This window comes from Jaculus jaculus, chromosome 1 (genome assembly GCF_020740685.1).
Source record: "Jaculus jaculus isolate mJacJac1 chromosome 1, mJacJac1.mat.Y.cur, whole genome shotgun sequence".
In the NCBI taxonomy this organism is placed as follows: Eukaryota; Metazoa; Chordata; class Mammalia; order Rodentia; family Dipodidae; genus Jaculus; species Jaculus jaculus.
This window is the reverse complement of record NC_059102.1, coordinates 44,042,287-44,059,016: the sequence shown is the minus strand read 5'-3', so window position 1 is coordinate 44,059,016 and position 16,730 is coordinate 44,042,287. Positions and strand designations below refer to the sequence as shown.

The window sequence follows — 16,730 nt, the reverse complement described above, 5'->3', positions numbered from 1 at the left end:
TCAGTGAAGTTAGAGTCTAAAACAGACTTATGAAATCTATGGAAGCTTGATATGGCACTGAAAATCTCTTTTGAAGGGGAGGAGCACTTAATAAATGGTGCAAGGAAATTTACCATCCTTATAGAAAATGATAAATATACTGTACCACAAGATCAAATATATAAAGATTAAGGTCTTAACTATTATACTGGGGAGATGGCTCAGTAGTTAAAGGTGCTTGCTTACAAAGCCTGCTGGCCTGAGTTCAATTGCCCATACCCATGTAAAGCCAGATGCACAAAGTGGCACATACATCTGGAGTTCATTTGCAATTCCAAGAAACCCTGACATGCCTCTCTCTCTTCTTTTTCTTTCTCCCTCCCTTCTTCTTTTTTCCTCTGCTTGCAAATAAATTGTTCAGTTTGTAGATGTAGAAGGAATTTTTTTTTTAACTTTTGTTTTGTTTTGTTTCTAAGGGTCTTGCTCTAACCTAGGCTGATCCAGAACTTACTATGTAGTCTCAGGGTGGCCTTGAACTCATAGTGATCTTCCTAACCCTGCCTCCCTAGTACTGATTTTTAAACCTTTAGAAGAAAATATCTTTATGACATTGGTGGTGAGGAAAAATCCTTAGCAGAGATAAGCTCTAAATGAAAATAGTATAAATTTGAGTACATTAAAATTGAGACATCTTCTCACTGAGAAGGTAAACAAAAACCTGCAAACTGGGAGAAAATATGTTCAACACATATAACTGACCAAGAATTAGGATCCAAACTATATGAAGAATGTCTACAAATCAACCGCAGAAAGTAACAACACAATAAACAACAGACAAAAGACAGGCTTTTAAGCCAGGCGTGGTGGTTCATGTGTTTAATCCCAGCACTCGGGAGGCAGAGGTAGGAGGATCGCCATGAGTTTGAGGCCAGCCTGAGATTACATAGTGAATTCCAGGTCAGCCTGAGCTAAAGTGAGACCCTACCTAGAAAAACCAATAAATAAATAAATAAATAAACAAGTAATAAAATACTGACTTTTTACTGAAGGGGAAATACAAATAGACCATGAACATATGAAAAATACTGTTCTCATTCTGAAGATGGTGTCCCCCCCCCCAAAAAAAATTCATGTTGACACTTAAACCTCAATGCAGCAGCATTAAAATGTATGGCCTTTGGAACATGATTATGACCTAAAGCTCTGCCTATAAATGAGACTAAAACCAAAAATAAATGAATAAATAAATAAACCAGGATGAGTGTGAAAAGGGACTACTCTCCCACCTCCTACCAGATGAGCATCCTCTAGAAGATGCAACAGGACCCCCAAACAGAAGCAGAGAGCAGCCCTCACAGGACAGGCACCAAGCTTGCTAGTACCTCACTTGGGAGCTTCCCGCCTTCAAAATGGTGAGGAATAAATTTCTATTGTTTATAAAGTACCCAGTCTCCATTTTGTTGTTTTTCATTTCTCTTTTGTTTTGTTTTTTGGTTTTTTCGAGGTAGGGTTTCACTCTAGCCCAGACTGACCTGGAATTCACTATGGAGTCTCAGGGTGGCTTTGAACTCATGGCGATCCTCCTACCTCTGCCTCCTGCGTGCTGGGATTAAAATGTATGCCATCATGCCCAGCCTCTTTTATGTTTTTGCAGTACTGGGGACAAAAGGAACTCGTGTGGCAGGGTGAGTTGGCTCAGTCAGTAAAATGCTTGCCATGTACGCAATCAGTAAGGGTCAGAGTCCAGTTCCCAGTATTCTGGTGTGATGGCATGCTGTCACGATCCTAATGCTGGGCAGGCAGATCCCTGGGGTTCTGTGGCCAGCCAATGTAGCCTATTTGGAGACCTCCAGGCCAATGACAGGCCCCATCTCAAAAGGGAGGGGGCGACAGCACCTGAGGAATTACTCCTATGGTTGTCCTCTGACCACCACACATATATACCTACACACACATATATGCACGCACACACTCACAAAACCTCATGGCCTCACACCAGAGAATTTGTAATAGCATCGTAATCAGATACTCAACTTATTGACTTCCTTCTACCATCTTCACAATTTTCAACTATATAGTTCAGTGACATTATTACCTTTTATAAATAATTTTTAAATGTTTTTAAAAATTTATTTGCAAGCAGAGAGAGAAAGAGAGAATGGATATACCTAGGCCTCTAGCTGCTGCAAACAAACTCCAGATGTGTTTGCCACTTTATCCATCTGGCTTTATGTGGGTACTGGGGAACTGAACCTGAGTTGCTAGACTGCAGGCAAGTGTCTTAACTGCTATGCCATCTCTGCAGCCCTCGGTGACATTATTGTTATGCAACAAATCTCCAGAACTTTTCCCATCTTATAAAGCTGAAATCTTATGGCCATTAAACAACTCTCCATTTTGCCTTCTTCCTAGCCCCTAATAATCACTGTTCTGTTTTCTGTTTCTGCAAATTTGACCACTTTACATACCTCATGCTATAAACTGAATTACAGCCCCTCTCCAAATTATGTTAAAGTCCAATCCCTAGTACCTCACAAGTAACTATATTTGGAGAAAGGATTCTTAAAGAGATAAAGTGAAATGGAGTCATACAAAGTGGGCCCCAATCCAGTTTGAATGGAATCCTTATGAAATGAAATATGGACAAGCTAAAGATACTTCAGGGATGTGTAGGCAAAGGAAAGGGAGGTATAGTGAGAAGGTAGCCATCTACTAACCAAGAAGAAAGGACATGGAGAAACTAAACCAGCCAACACCTTGATTATCTAACCTCCATAACTGGGAGAAAATTGTTTGTTTGTTTTTTTCTTTGAGGTAAGTTCTTGCTCTAACCTAGGCTGACCTGGAATTCACTAGGTAGTCTCAGGGTAGCCTCAAACTCATTCCTACCTCTGCCTCCCAAGTGCTGAGATTAAAGGCATGTGCCACCATGCCTGGCTGAGAAAAAAAAAAATTTTTATTTAAACCATCTGTTTTGTAGTATTTTGCTAGGGCAGACCCCAGTAAATAAGTTCAAGTGAAATTATTTTGTGTTTCATGACTACTTTCTTTTACTAAGCATTATATTCTTATTGTACTTACCTTCTTGTTGCTGGGATAAAGCACCAAACAAAAGCAGATGATGGGAGGAAACTTTTAATTTGGTTTAGTCTCAAAAGGAAGTACCATGAAGGCAAGGGAAAGCATGGCATGAGCAGAAGCTGGACATCACTTCTGCCACAGCAGGTGGAAAACAGCAACAGGAAAGTAAGATGAACTGTAGCATTGGGGAACTGGCTATAATACCCCTAAACCCACCCCCAACAACACACCTCCAACAAAGCTCCACCCCCCAAATTACCATCAGGTGGAAATCAAGCATTCAGAACACATGAGTTTATGAAGAACATCTGAATCAAACCACCACATTCCACCCTCCTTCCCTATAAACTGATGACTATCCATGATATAAAATGTAATGCATTCAGTCCAACTTCAAAAGTCCCCATAGTTTTTATTAATCCCAAAACTGTTCAAACATCCTCATAGTCCAAGGTCTCTTAACTGTTAGCTTGTAAAACCAAAATGATATAATGGTACAGAGGCTTCCAGCCTCTGCAAACGAACTCCAGACGCGTGCGCCCCCTTGTGCATCTGGCTAACGTGGGACCTGGGGAACCGAGCCTCGAACCGGGGTCCTTAGGCTTCACAGGCAAGCGCTTAACCGCTAAGCCATCTCTCTAGCCCTCTATCTGTCTTTCTCTATGTGTCTGTCGCTCTCAAATAAATAAATTTTAAAAAAATGAACAAAAAAAGAGTCAGGGTCAAACATGAGTCCTTAGGCTTTGCAGGCAAGTGCCTTAACTGTTAAGCCATCTCTCTAGCCCTAGACCTGAAACTTAACAAGTCACATGAGAGCTGGGCGTGGTGGTGCATGCCTTTAATCCCAGCACTTAGGAGGTAGAGGTAGGAGGATCACCATGAGTTCAAGGCCACCCTGAGCCTACATAGTGAATTCCAGGTCAGTTTGGACTATAGTGAGACCCTACCTCAAAAAAACAAAACAACAAAAAAAAAAAAATAGTCACGTGACCACTCCTCAAGGTTGTAAGAATGATTAAAGGCAGACTTTGATCAATGTTAATTAGGAATTGAAACGTTCCTTGGGAGTTGGGAAGAAGAAAGCTCAAGAGACAAGAAATCAACAGGTCTGGGAGAAGGTTGCAAGGTCCCCACCCTAAGGCTGTAAAAAGGGAAAGCAACTGCTTGCAGATGAGACTCTCTAATTGAGCTGAGTAGCTGAGCTGCCTGCAGGCTGTACGGTGACCTTCAGAGATGCAGCTTCTGTGAGTCACTTGTTCTGGAGTTGGGCTTTTCAGTGGTACAGCTGCCTTTGATTCATCCATGCTTCTTGTGTAAACCCTCACCCTGAGGCTGAAGGAAGAGGATCCAAGGAGGCAATCTTGACACAGGGAGCACTGTTGAAGCAGTGATGGGGAAGTCATTACACAGGATGGGATGAGACTTCTCAGTAGTAGAGCTGCTTTCGGGTTTCCATTGCTCCTGTAAGCAATCCCAATAAACTCATTGGTTAAATGCAACTATTCTTTGTTCTGTCATTTGTGCCCTATTTGGTTTCTCCTGACAGGTAGATAAACCTGTTGATACATTTTCCCACCCAGCAGCCCACATAGCATTTTCCAGCACTTTGCTAAATAGCCAAGAGGGAGAAGGTTTCTAGTTCAGCTCAGTTGTAAGCTTGATTTTGTCATTGTCCTGCTACTTGTTTTCTATTTGCTTGTTTCTTTGTTTTTAAATAATAGTCATCCTAATGGGTATGGTTAATATCTCACTGTGGCTTTGGTTAGTATTTCTTTAAATAAGCATTTTATTGTTATTTTTATTTTCGAGGTAGGGTCTGACTATAGGCCAGGCTGACCTGGAATTCACTATGTAGACTCAGGGTGGCCTTGAACTTATGGTGATCGTCCTACTTCTGCACAAATGAATTCCAGATGCATGCACTACTTAGTGCATCTGGCTTTAAGTGGGTACTGGGGAATCAAACCTAGGCAGCCAGGCTTTGCAAGCAAAAGCCTTTAACTACTGAACCATCTCTCTAGCCTTGGTTTAGGTTATTTATTTATTTATTTATTTATTTTTGGTTTTTTAAGGTAGGGTTTCATTGTAGCCCAGGCTGACCTGGAATTCACTATGTAGTCTCAGGGTGACCTCGAACTCATGGCGATCCTCCTACCTCTGCCTCCCAGGTTCTGGGACTAAAGGTGTGTGCTACCATGCCCTGCTCAGTTTAGGTTTTTGAAAAAGAATCTGACTGTGTAGCCCTAGCTCATCTGGAATCCCTATGTAGACAACACTGGGATCAAAGGCATGGACCACCACACCTGGCTCAAGACTGAGTTTTAAAATATTTATTTATTTATTTATTTATTTATTTATTTATTAGAGAAAGAGAGAGAGAGGCAGGTACAGAGGGAATGGGCATGCCAGGGCCTCCAACTACTGCAAATAAACTCCAGATACATGTGCCCTCTTGTGCTCCTGGCTTATGAGGGTCCTGGGGAATAGAATCTGGGTCCTTTGGCCTTGCAGGCAAACACCTTAACCACTAAGCCATCTTTCCAGCCCTGATTTTTTTTTATAAAGCTTAAAAACAAGTAAAACTGAACAACAGGTTGAATACATATATCATAAAGGAATACAATAATACTTACTAAATAAGGAATAAAATGTTCAGCAAGTGGATAAAATGAGGAAGAAAATGGTAATATAGTTCTCAGGTATATTCGTTAGATATTTATTTTTTTGTTAATATAAACAATTTAAATTCACATAAAACATGCAAAGTAAAGCCAGGTGTGGTGGTGCACACCCACCATGAGTTCAAGGCCACCCTGAGACTACCTAGTGAATTCCAGGTCAGCCTGGGCTACAGCAAGACCATACCTCAAAAAAAAATGTGCATATATGTGTGTGTGTGTGTGTGTATACATATAAACATATACACATATATACACACACATGTATAGTGTATATATGATTATATAACACACTTATAAAAATGTCCATATTTATTAAATTGCCAAAAAGGTGGATCTTATCTTCTACCACAGTAGTGAGTCAACACTCAAACAAAATCTGGATTTCCTGAAAAACAGGTTGTCAATTTAACAGGGAGGAAATGCTTGTCAGCATGCCAAAGGTCAGCATGTATAATTTTATGTAGGAAAAATCAATGTACATGTTTCTTTCAGCTTCTGGAAATAAGATCATACACAATGATTTTATTACCTTAAGCATGAAAATGAATTGTTTATGTTTTTAGGTCACAGGGTAGGGGAAAATTCAGACAATGTTTTTGATGTGCATGCCCAACGTATGCAAGCCTCTGCAATACTTGGAACAATAATGATTTATTTATACAGGTCCTCTAATCAGTACCGAGCTAATTATTTACTATGGGAAATGAAACTGATCAGAGCTATTCCCCTCATGTGTTAATTTATAGCTGGAATTAATTTTCATCGCCTTCTTGATTTCCTCTGTCTTGGAGAAATTCACCAAGACTTCTCATCCACTTAGCTTTGTTCATTTCTGAGAAGTGGCTTACAAGAAAAACAGAAGCAGTGGAGCAAGATTAAGCAGAGATGCAGTAAACAAGGACACAAAACAGGAGAAAGGATGGAAAAACTAAAACCATAAAATTTTGACATTAAAATTTCCCAAAGAACATGCAAGATCAGAAGGCCAGGTTTGGTGGCCCTCGCCTTTAATCCCAGTACTTGGGAGGTCAAGATAGGAGGATGGATGTGAGTTCGAGGCCACCCTGAGTCTCCCCACCCCCCAAAAAAAGAAAATGCAAGATCGGATCAAAACTTTCTACAGCTCTTTTCCAGCGTATTAGCAGTAAGAAAATGATGCATCCTGTGATGCCTAGGATGTAAAAGTGAACTAATAGTAATGACGACGATGCTGACGATAAGCGCAGTCTCCAGGTTTCCGCAGAACCGGACGTAAAGATGGCGGTGGCACAAGGCCCCTTCCTCCCGCCGCCACCAAAGGCTCTCGGGCGCATTTCCCACAACCCCCTGCGCGCGCCTCGGCTCGCTGAAACCCGCCCAGCCGACGTCCCGCCGCTGCGCACGCGCAGCACGACGTCACGCGCGCTCCCAGGACTCCACGGAGCTGGCCGCAGGGCTCTGGGGCCGCTTCCGCCGCCGCCGCCGCCGCCGCCGCCGCCGCCGCCGCCGCGTCGCTTCGGGGGGTCTCCGGCGGCGGGTTCGCGCTGCCTCCGCCGCCGTGGGATAGCCCGGGGTCGCGGGGCCGGGCAGGGAGCGCGCGGCGGCGTGGCCATGGGACTGCGCCGGATCCGGTGACAGCAGGGAACCGAGCGGCCCGGGCCCTGAACGCGTTTCCTCCGGGGGGCCTCGCCCTCCTGCTCGCGGGGCCGGGGCTCCTGCTGCCCTTGCTGGCGCTGCTGCTGCTGGCGGCGACGGCGGCGCTCAGGATCATGTCCGGCCGCCGCTGCGCCGGCGGGGGCGCGGCCTGCGCGAGCGCCGAGGCCGTGGAGCCGGCCGCCCGAGAACTGTTCGAGGCGTGCCGCAACGGGGACGTGGAGCGAGTCAAGAGGCTGGTGACGCCCGAGAAGGTGAACAGCCGCGACACGGCCGGCAGGAAGTCCACCCCGCTCCACTTCGCCGCAGGTAAGCGGGCCCGCGCCGCCCTCGGCCCCCGCCCGGCCCGGCCCGGCCCGGCCACGCGCCCTCCCCCTCCCCGCGTGGGCTGCGGACCCCGCTCCCTGGAAGTTGGTTGTGGGTGGGGCCGGGTTTTCGTGTGCTTGGTTTGGGGCTTTGTTTTGCAGTATCAACAATACCTGTGTCTACTTCCGGTTTTGTCACCGTGAAAGGCCTCTCTGCACCCTAGGAAGACGAAGTAGACCTTGTGATTTAAAAGACTATCTCAAAAAAAAAAAAAAAAAACCCATCGATCTTGCAAGCGCCCACTCTAACTCTTTGAGTTCTTAGAAGCTTTTGTTAATGCGAGGATGTCATTTGGGAGTTGGTTTAGTGGCTGTTGAGACATCGTTGATTGGTTTATCAGAGTGTGGCTCACTGTTATGTTTCTGGAGAGAGTAGAACTGGAAATAGGCATGTTTGGGAGAATCGAGATCTGATTTAGGCCGAATGTCGTCTCCACACATTCCACAGGTTCGGTGGAAAGTAATCGCATGAGAGAAAAGATCATGCACGTACTGTTAGCTTGGATCTAGAAGTTTTGAGACTCTGCCTCGTTCTGAAACTTGGATACTTTAAATTCCTTTCTTTAACCTATCTGCTGGGTTCATTTTATAATAGTAGGGTATTAACTCAATCGAAGTAATTAAAAGAGCCATGGATGCGACAGCTTATTTCCATAAACTATGGTTTTCACTTTGAGGAAAGGTGTGTGACTAACCCTTCGGTGAGCCACAGGTGACTGTCCCTCCCCTCTCCCTTCCGTCTTATGTTATCCAAGGGAGTAGACCCTTGGACAGTAAAACATTGGTTTGGTTCTTTATTTGGTATACATCATGATCATGATTGTTTAAAGGCTTTTTTTTTTTTTTTTTTTTTTGAGATTCGGTCTCACTCTAGCCCAGGCTAACCTGAAACTCACCATGTTGGTCTCAGGGTAGCCTCGAACTCATGGCAGCCCTCCTACCTCTGCCTCTCAAGTGCTGGGATTAAAGGCATGAGCAACCATGCCTGGCTTGTTTAACAACTTTGTGATAAAGCAGAAGGGATACATTTTAAATTAGTCTTGTTCTTGGAGGGCAGGAAGAATGAGCAGAGGAACATGAGTTTCTTTGTCCTCAGGCATCACTTTTACAGTTCTACCAATTGGAGGTCTGTTTGATTTGACCTGTTCCCATGTTAAAGTGTAAATATGACCAGGAAGCATGTTTCTTTGATCAATTGTGCCTTTAGTTCCCTTTAGGGAGCCTTATTGGTTTTTCAAGGTAGGGTTTCACTCTAGCTCAGGCTGACCTGGAATTCACTATGTAGTCTCAGGGTGGCCTTGAACTCAACAGCGGTCCTCCTACCTCTGCCTCCTGAGTGCTGGGATTGAAGGCCTGAGCCATCACACCTGGCTAGTGATCCTTTTTAAAAGGAAAAAAGTTGGAAGAAATTATTTGGGAGAACCTAAAGCACCTTGAGGGCAAGAAAAGGGGAACAGTACAATTTCACCTAGTTATCTCTTTTGCCTGAGATTTTGGTGTTGCCTTCCTTCAGCTAATTTGAATTGTCCTGGTTGACCATTTAGCCAATTTATTTGGCAAACTGTTGCAACCAACTGCTGCATAATCCAGAGGGTAATGTTACTTAGATTATGTTCACTTGATCTATGAGATAAAAATAACCAAGGAAGCTCTTAGTTGCTACCTTTCAAGAATTTGATGCATTAATGAGTTCATATCTGAAAATAGTAATATTTAGAGGTGTGAGCTTATGGTATGACCCTGAGCTCCCCACCATCTCACCTTCATCTCTTCCCAACATTTTTTGGTGGTATTGGGAGTGGAACCGAAAGCATTGCACATGCTAGGCTAGTGCTTATTCTACGTCCAACTGATAGAATTTGGTTAGTCCCTAGTCCCAGCATTTCAAAGCCCAGTTTACATATGTTTTGTTTGCTCAGATGGAAATGGAAAACTTGATACAGGAATCCACTAACTACTCACTACCCAAATTGATCAGTTTTAGGTTATAAGATTGAGAATTTAAGGCATAAAATGAGGAATAATATAATAATTCCTAAGGAATTTACATGTAATCAGAGCTTTTAAAGTCCTGTGATACTATCTTGGATTTTTGGTTTTTTGAGTTAAGGTCTCTAGTCCAAGCTGACCTGGAATTCACTGTGTAGTCTCAGGATGGCCTTGAGCTCATGGTTATCCTTCCTCCTTTGCCTCCCGAGTGCTGGGATTTTTAAAGAACTGCTCAGCAACATGTTTTCTTAGTATTTTGAGAATACATTTCACAATCACTTTGGTGGACAGTGAAAGATCTCTTATGTTGATGTGTATGTAAGCATTCAACCCATAGTATTAGGTAATGTCTGACCAAGCAGTTACTTTATTTTTAAAAATTGAGCTAATTAAAGTGTTAATAGGAGAAGGCATGGCTTGACATTTTAAGTAAAGATTTATAAAGACATTTCTAAAAGGAAAAGTTACTCAGCAAATTATTTTCTTTTCCATCTACCCTTTCCCTTCCCCCCAGCCACACAAACATAGGGTTGATTTGTGTGTGTGTCCTGTCACAGAACTTGTATAGGCAAGTTGGTAGTTATGTGGCCTTAGCACTAGTTTTACTAAAAGGAAGAGTGTCTGAAATTCTAGACATTGTAATCCCCTGTGATCGGTAATTCTGTGTTTCTCTAAACTTTTTTTTCTTTTCCTGAAAAAATACATCACAGAAACAGTGGTAGAAACCCATTTTGGTGTCCATCATATTAGAAGACATGGGGCATTCCTTAGAATCTTAGAGCACCTGGTAAAAAAAAAAAAAAAAAAGTAGAACTCTGTCTGGCTTAAGTGCTTTTTGGAGTGTGCAGAGAAGTGTCATTTGGTAGAGCAAAATATAAAATCATTTAAGATTCAAGAATTCAGGTATATAGAGGATAGATTATATGTATAATATGTTATGGAAAATAAGTTGAAAATGAGCTTGTGTTGTAGTCACAACCAAGTAAGATAATGCTACTTTTCATTTTTATTGTTAGGTTATTGTTTCATCATATTCTTTGGATGAGTTAGACTGAATTTAAATTATTAAAAATTGTGTGAATTGCATAGATTTTTTTCAGAGGCAAGAAGTAAAATTGGGTCATTGGGAATTGATCTGTACAGCAGATAGAAAACTGGAATTACTCTACAGATGAAAGACTAGGTCATGATCAGTGTCTTCACATCTGTGGAAGAGTCATAGAAGAGAGTGGATAATTAGTGTAGTTTCAGCAGTCACAACTAACGGAAGGAGAAAGGTTACAAGAAATCAAGCCAAAATGGATTTTAGCAATCTAGTCAACTACAGATCTGGCTAGAAGTATCAGAGAATTGACTTGATTGGCATTTCTTGGAGATTTTTGTAGAAAATTCCTGCATGACATGAGCAGTCTCACTAAGTAGTCATTTATAATTTGTCTAAAAAAAGTAGGATATTTGGTTGTCTTAATTCAAGGTTTATAATGTGAGCGGGTACAAATAAAATGTTCATGCTGGAGAGATGGCTTAGAGGTTAAGGTGCTTGCCTGCGAAGTCTAAAGACCCATGTTCAACTCTCCAGGTCCCACTTAAAGCCAGATGCACAAAGTTGACGCAAGGTCACACATGTGCCCAAGGTGGCACACATGTCTGGAGTTCGATTGAAATGGCTGGAAGCACACCAGTTTTCTCTCTCTCATTGTCTCATAAGAAAGTAAAATAGAATAAAATGCTTTCTAGATTTATCGTTTGTATCTTTCCCCAAAATAATTCTATTAAAGATCTCAAAAATCTTGAAATACCATTTCTTTTGTTGTTTTCTTTGGGGGGGGGTTCCTGCAGACTCACATTATTATGGGAGAGTCACAGATGTAAGATGTATCCACCACAGTCTGGGGCTATAATTAGAATTGTACATAGTTATTTTCAGGATTTTGGGGGGAGGAACTAAGCACATCAGGTGTATTAAGTCTTATATCAACAGAAAACTCTAGTATCAAAGATTAATCTGTCCAACCATAACTTGACCCATTAAATCTTCCTGTATATTATTAACATCTTGACCTGTATTTTCCTCAGCTCTTTGAACCTAGAGGTAGACAGCTGACTTCAATATCAATAACCACTACTTTGGAGTATTCTTTTCAGTATTCATTCAGATTGTCAGAATTTCATCACCCCAAGTTCATGGCATCCTCTTCCAATTTTTTTTTTTTCCAATTTGGCTAGATAGTGTATCTGTCTTAAGTCAAGATGGGTAAAACCCTCTTACTTTAGCAACTTATTTTAGAACTTTGAGTTAGGCATACTGACTCATACATGTATTCGGAGCATTCATGAGGCTAAGGTCAGCAGATTGCTATGAGTTCCAGGCCAGCCTGGACTACAGAGTGTCTCAAGAAAAAGTAAAAGAAGCTGAGTGTGGTGGCGCATGCCTTTAATCCCAGCACTGGGGAGGCAGAGGTAGGATTGCTGTGAGTTTGAAGCCCCCCTGAGATTGCATAGTGATTCCAGGTCAGCCTGAGCTAGTGAGACCCTACTTTGTAAAACAATGAAAAAAGAGAAGGGGGGGAGGGAGGGAGTGGAGGGAAGGAAAGGAAGGGAAAGGAGAGGAGAGAGAAATTGATGTGGGAAATACCTTCTTGAGCTCAGTAAACTAAGGCTAATGGTGAGAAATTTAAAAACACAGCCCTGGGTTTAGCAGTTAAGGCGCTTGCCTGCAAGCCCTAAGGACCCATATTTGACTCTCCAGGTTCCACATAAGCCAGACACAAGGTGACACATGTGCTCAAGGTGGCACACGTGTCTGGAGTTCAATTACAGTGGCTGGAACCCTGCTGAGCCAATACCCCCACCCCCGCATTTAAAGATGAGTCTGTTGAGCTTTCCTCAAAATAAAATACAGCCCTTTAAAAAGGAATTTCTGGGTCGTGCATCTATACTTTGTTTATAGTGGCTAGAGGCCCTGCCACGCCCATTCTCTCTTGTCTCTATCTGCTTCTCCCCCCCCCCTCTCTCTCTTCCCCCTTGCAAATAAATGAAATATTTGGGGCAATAAAGGAATATCTGTCAACAGTTTTATTTTACTCACTGCTGTGACCAAATGCCAGACAAGGAGCACTTTAAAGAATGGTTTGTTCTGGCTTACAGTTTTGAGGGACTACATTCCATCACAGCAAGGAAGGCAAGGAAGCAAGCTGGTCAGCTGATCACTTTGCATCCAAAGTCAGGAAGAGAGTAAGTAGGTAGCAGAGCCTTTTATAAAACCTCTACACCTGACCTGCTTCGGTGACTCCACCTCCTAAAGGTTCCACAATCTCATACAGTGCCGCCAGCTGTGGATGAAGTGTTCAAGCACATAACCCTTTGGGGGACTTTTACATTCAGACCACAAGAGTAATCATGGCTATGTAATTGGAAACTGAAGGCTCCTAAACCACGCAAAAGTCTTGTTATTGACATTTTTGTTTCTGAAGTTTTACCTTCTGACACAACCCTATGTGATAGTGACCTGCCTACATTTGGCAAGATATCATTATCTCATACTAGTCCAATTTGTTCCATTAACAGCACTTCTCACCTTTGGACTATAAAAATGATGGTGGGAGCTGGAGAGATGGTATGGTGGTTTGATTCAGGTGTCCCCCATAAACTTAGGTGTTCCGAATGTTAGGTTCCCAGATGATGGAGATTTGGGAGTTAGTGACTCCTGGAGGGGAGTGTATTGTTGGGGGTGGGCTTATGTGTGTTACAGCCAGTTTCCCCATGCCAGTGTTTGGCACACTCTCCTGTTGCTATTGTCCAGCTTATGTTGTCTAGGGGGTGATGTCCACCCTCTGCTCATGCCATTGTTTTTCCCCTGCCATCATGGAGTTTCTCCCTCAAGCCTGTAAGCCAAAATAAACCTCTTTTTCCCACAAGCTGCTCTTGGTTGGGTGATTTCTACCAGCAATGTGAACCTGACAGCAACAGATGGCTTAGCTGTTAAAGTTCTTGCCTGTGAAGACTAAAGACCCAGGTTCGATTCCTCAGTACCCACACAAGCCAGATGCAGAAGGTGGTACATGCATCTGGAGTTAGTTTGTAGTGGCTAGAGGTCCTGATGTACATATTTTCTATCCCTCCCCCCTTTCTCAAATAAATAAATAAATTAAATTAAATATTTTTGTAATTTTGGTGGGACACTCATTGAAACTCCTAAAAGGCTTAAGTTGATTCTCTTGTAGTTACTTTCACTGTTGGAGCTCTTAGGAAGCTATTCAAATGAAGCCATGTTTCCAAAATAGCAGCAAAGTATATTAATGTTACCAATAGTCATAGTTGGCAAAACGGTTCCTAAAACTGCTAAAACTAAGGTCAGCCAGCCAGCCTGGGCCAGATAGCAATGAAACTGAAGCAATGAAAGCGAAATGAAATGAATTGCTTTCCTTAGTGGTCACAGTCATCAACTCCATAGTCCCTATGAAACGTCTTAGATTTAAAGGTTTTACCAAACTCCATACAGAGATAAATTTACTTGAAATACCTATCTTGTGACTCCCTCAAATAATTTTCTCTCGTGTCAAGATGTAGCTTCAAACATTCTCACATCTGCTATCTCAGTGTAGCAGATTACATCTACACACACGTATTTGTCAGATGTGACTTCAAAAAGTATCAGCCTCTAGATGATTTTAAGCATAGTAATAGCTAAGGAGCCATGTTGATAGAAAGTCATTGACATAGAAGATACAAGTATCTTAGGATGTTTCTAACTGTGTAAATAATTAAACCATTCTACCCATGTCTCCTTAGCTAAAATTATAGTTTCAGTAATCTGTTATTTTGCTTCTGATTTCAAGCAGCCTTGTTTGTTCTCTGCAGTGGTATTTTGACAGAGGCTGCTAGATTACCAGTCCTTTGGAACAGATAACTTACTGTCTCTTGAGATAACTAGATGCTCTACATTAGCCTTTTCTATGCCACCAAACTCTCCTTTTAGGGTAAGTTAAGTTTGTCACCATTTGGAAAATGCTGTTTCCAAAGGGAGAACATTCTGTGCAGAACAGTAGCATTTACCATGTCCCTGGCATACCTGACAAGGAAAGCTAAATTACAAGTTGAGAGAAAGGGAAGAAACAAGTAAACTGGTAAAGGCCAGTTCATGCAGGGGCTTTGTAGTACACAGTAAAGTGTTTGAGTTTTGTTCTAAGTATCCATGGGAAGAGAGAATTCTTTTAAAAAAGCATGTTTGTTGGGGTGGTTGTTTTGTTTGGTTGGGTTTTATTTATTTAGAGCCAGGTTCTCCCTGTGTAGCCAAGGCTGGCTTCAAACTTGAGATTCTCTTGCCTCAGTCTCCTGAGGGCTAGAATCACCAATATGTACCACAGTGCATAGAGCCTCTTAATTCCATAAAGGGCAAAAGCTGTAAGTATCTTAGTTCATCATTTTCTCAATGTCCTTCAGAGTATGTGATATCTAACAGTTTGTTGATATTTGCTAAGTTACAAATGCAGCGTGATCTGAGAAGGGAGAGAAAAAGGAAAATCTGAAAGCATGGCACATTCTGGGATTATAGGCATGCAGGGCCACATCTTCAAAGGAGATTTGAAGCCTGAAGATAATGGTGGTTGGAATAAGGTAGTGTCTGGAGGTAGAGAAACGCTGGGAACATGTTCAGTTTTAGATAGATACCTTTGAAGTTTCAAGAAAATAAGTGAACATTCTTGGATTGAGGTAATAAGTATAGACTAGAGAGTTAACTTTTTTTTGTAGGGTGGTTATATCTAGGTAATACATAAACAGCCATAAGAATAGATAAAACCATCCAAAAGGAGGATAGAGAACTGTTTTGGGGGATGGGGGGCTCAGGGTCTCAATTTAGCTCAAGCTGACCTGGAATTCACTATGTAGTCTCAGGGTGGCCTCAAACTCATGGCAATCCTCCAGCCTCTGCCTCCCAGGTACTGGGATTAAAGGTGTGAGCCACCATACCTGGCGAGAACTGTGTTTTAAAGAATCAGAGAATCTAGAACTTAGACAGAGGAAATAAAATTCCCAAGGGGTTTATGATGTGTTCAGAACTTGAACTACTTTTCCTTTGCTGCACATCTGTAGCTTTCCCCCTTTATAGTTAATAATAGCTGCACTCCACTACTTGGGCCAAAAATTCGAGTTGTCCAGGACTCCTCACTCAGTCTTACTTGCTTTTGCTTTTATCCAACCCTTACCTTACATCCAGCCCATTAGGAAGCTATATGAACTTTGCTTTCAGAGTACCCAGAATGTTTCACAGATTCTCACAAGAACACCAGATTGTGGTTCAGGTTACCATAATTTATCCCTTAGTGTATAGGTAGACTATAACCAGGGTTTTGTAAGTTATATGACCCATCAGCTCAAAACCCCATATTGACTCTTCATTTTCCTCATGCGGTGGGCCAGGGGCAGGAGTGGACAGCCAAAGTAGTGGTGATCCTCAGGTCTTGACCTGGTGTCTTTATCTAGCCTGACTTAGGTTTGACCTCATCTCTGATTATATTACACCTTTCTCTCTCTGTCCCACCCACTCTGGCCTCTTTACTGTTAGCACTAAAGCTTACTCATTATCTTTGAAACATCTGACATCTCAGTGTGGCATAGTAACCAGGCCACCATATTCAACTTCTGCATATATGTTTATTTTGCTTACTGCCTATCTTCTTTTCATTACCTCTCTGACATACTTATTTTTTATGTTTATTATTTATCTTCCCTGTTCCCATAGATGAGAAATTGCTCAAAAGCGAGTGTTTATTCACCAGAAAAATTCTCTAGAACTTAGTTGCTAATTCCTGGTACTTTGTTAAATTTATGAATGAGACAGGAGAAAAACTAAGAGAGACTATGTTCCCCTAGAATCCTTGGATTCTAGTAAATAATAAAAATAGTAGTGAGGGGCTAAAAGGTGGCTTAGTATTTAAGGTGCCTGCCTGCAAAGCCAAAGGAACCAGGTTTGATTCCCCAGGACTCACATAAGCTAGATACA

The 16,730-nt window shown here is 42.1% G+C and overlaps 1 protein-coding gene across 1 annotated transcript in view; it reads left to right on the top strand.

Moving 5' to 3' along the window:
- The first annotated feature begins 7,474 nt into the window (after nt 1–7,474).
- The window catches only part of Tnks2 (tankyrase 2), a 72,393-nt gene continuing 63,137 nt past the window's right edge, over nt 7,475–16,730 (top strand). The window contains exon 1 of the mRNA XM_045149657.1: nt 7,475–7,682. Within this exon, the coding sequence (XP_045005592.1) occupies nt 7,490–7,682 (193 nt within the window). The 5' untranslated portion in view covers nt 7,475–7,489. The remainder of the gene's footprint in view (nt 7,683–16,730) is intronic.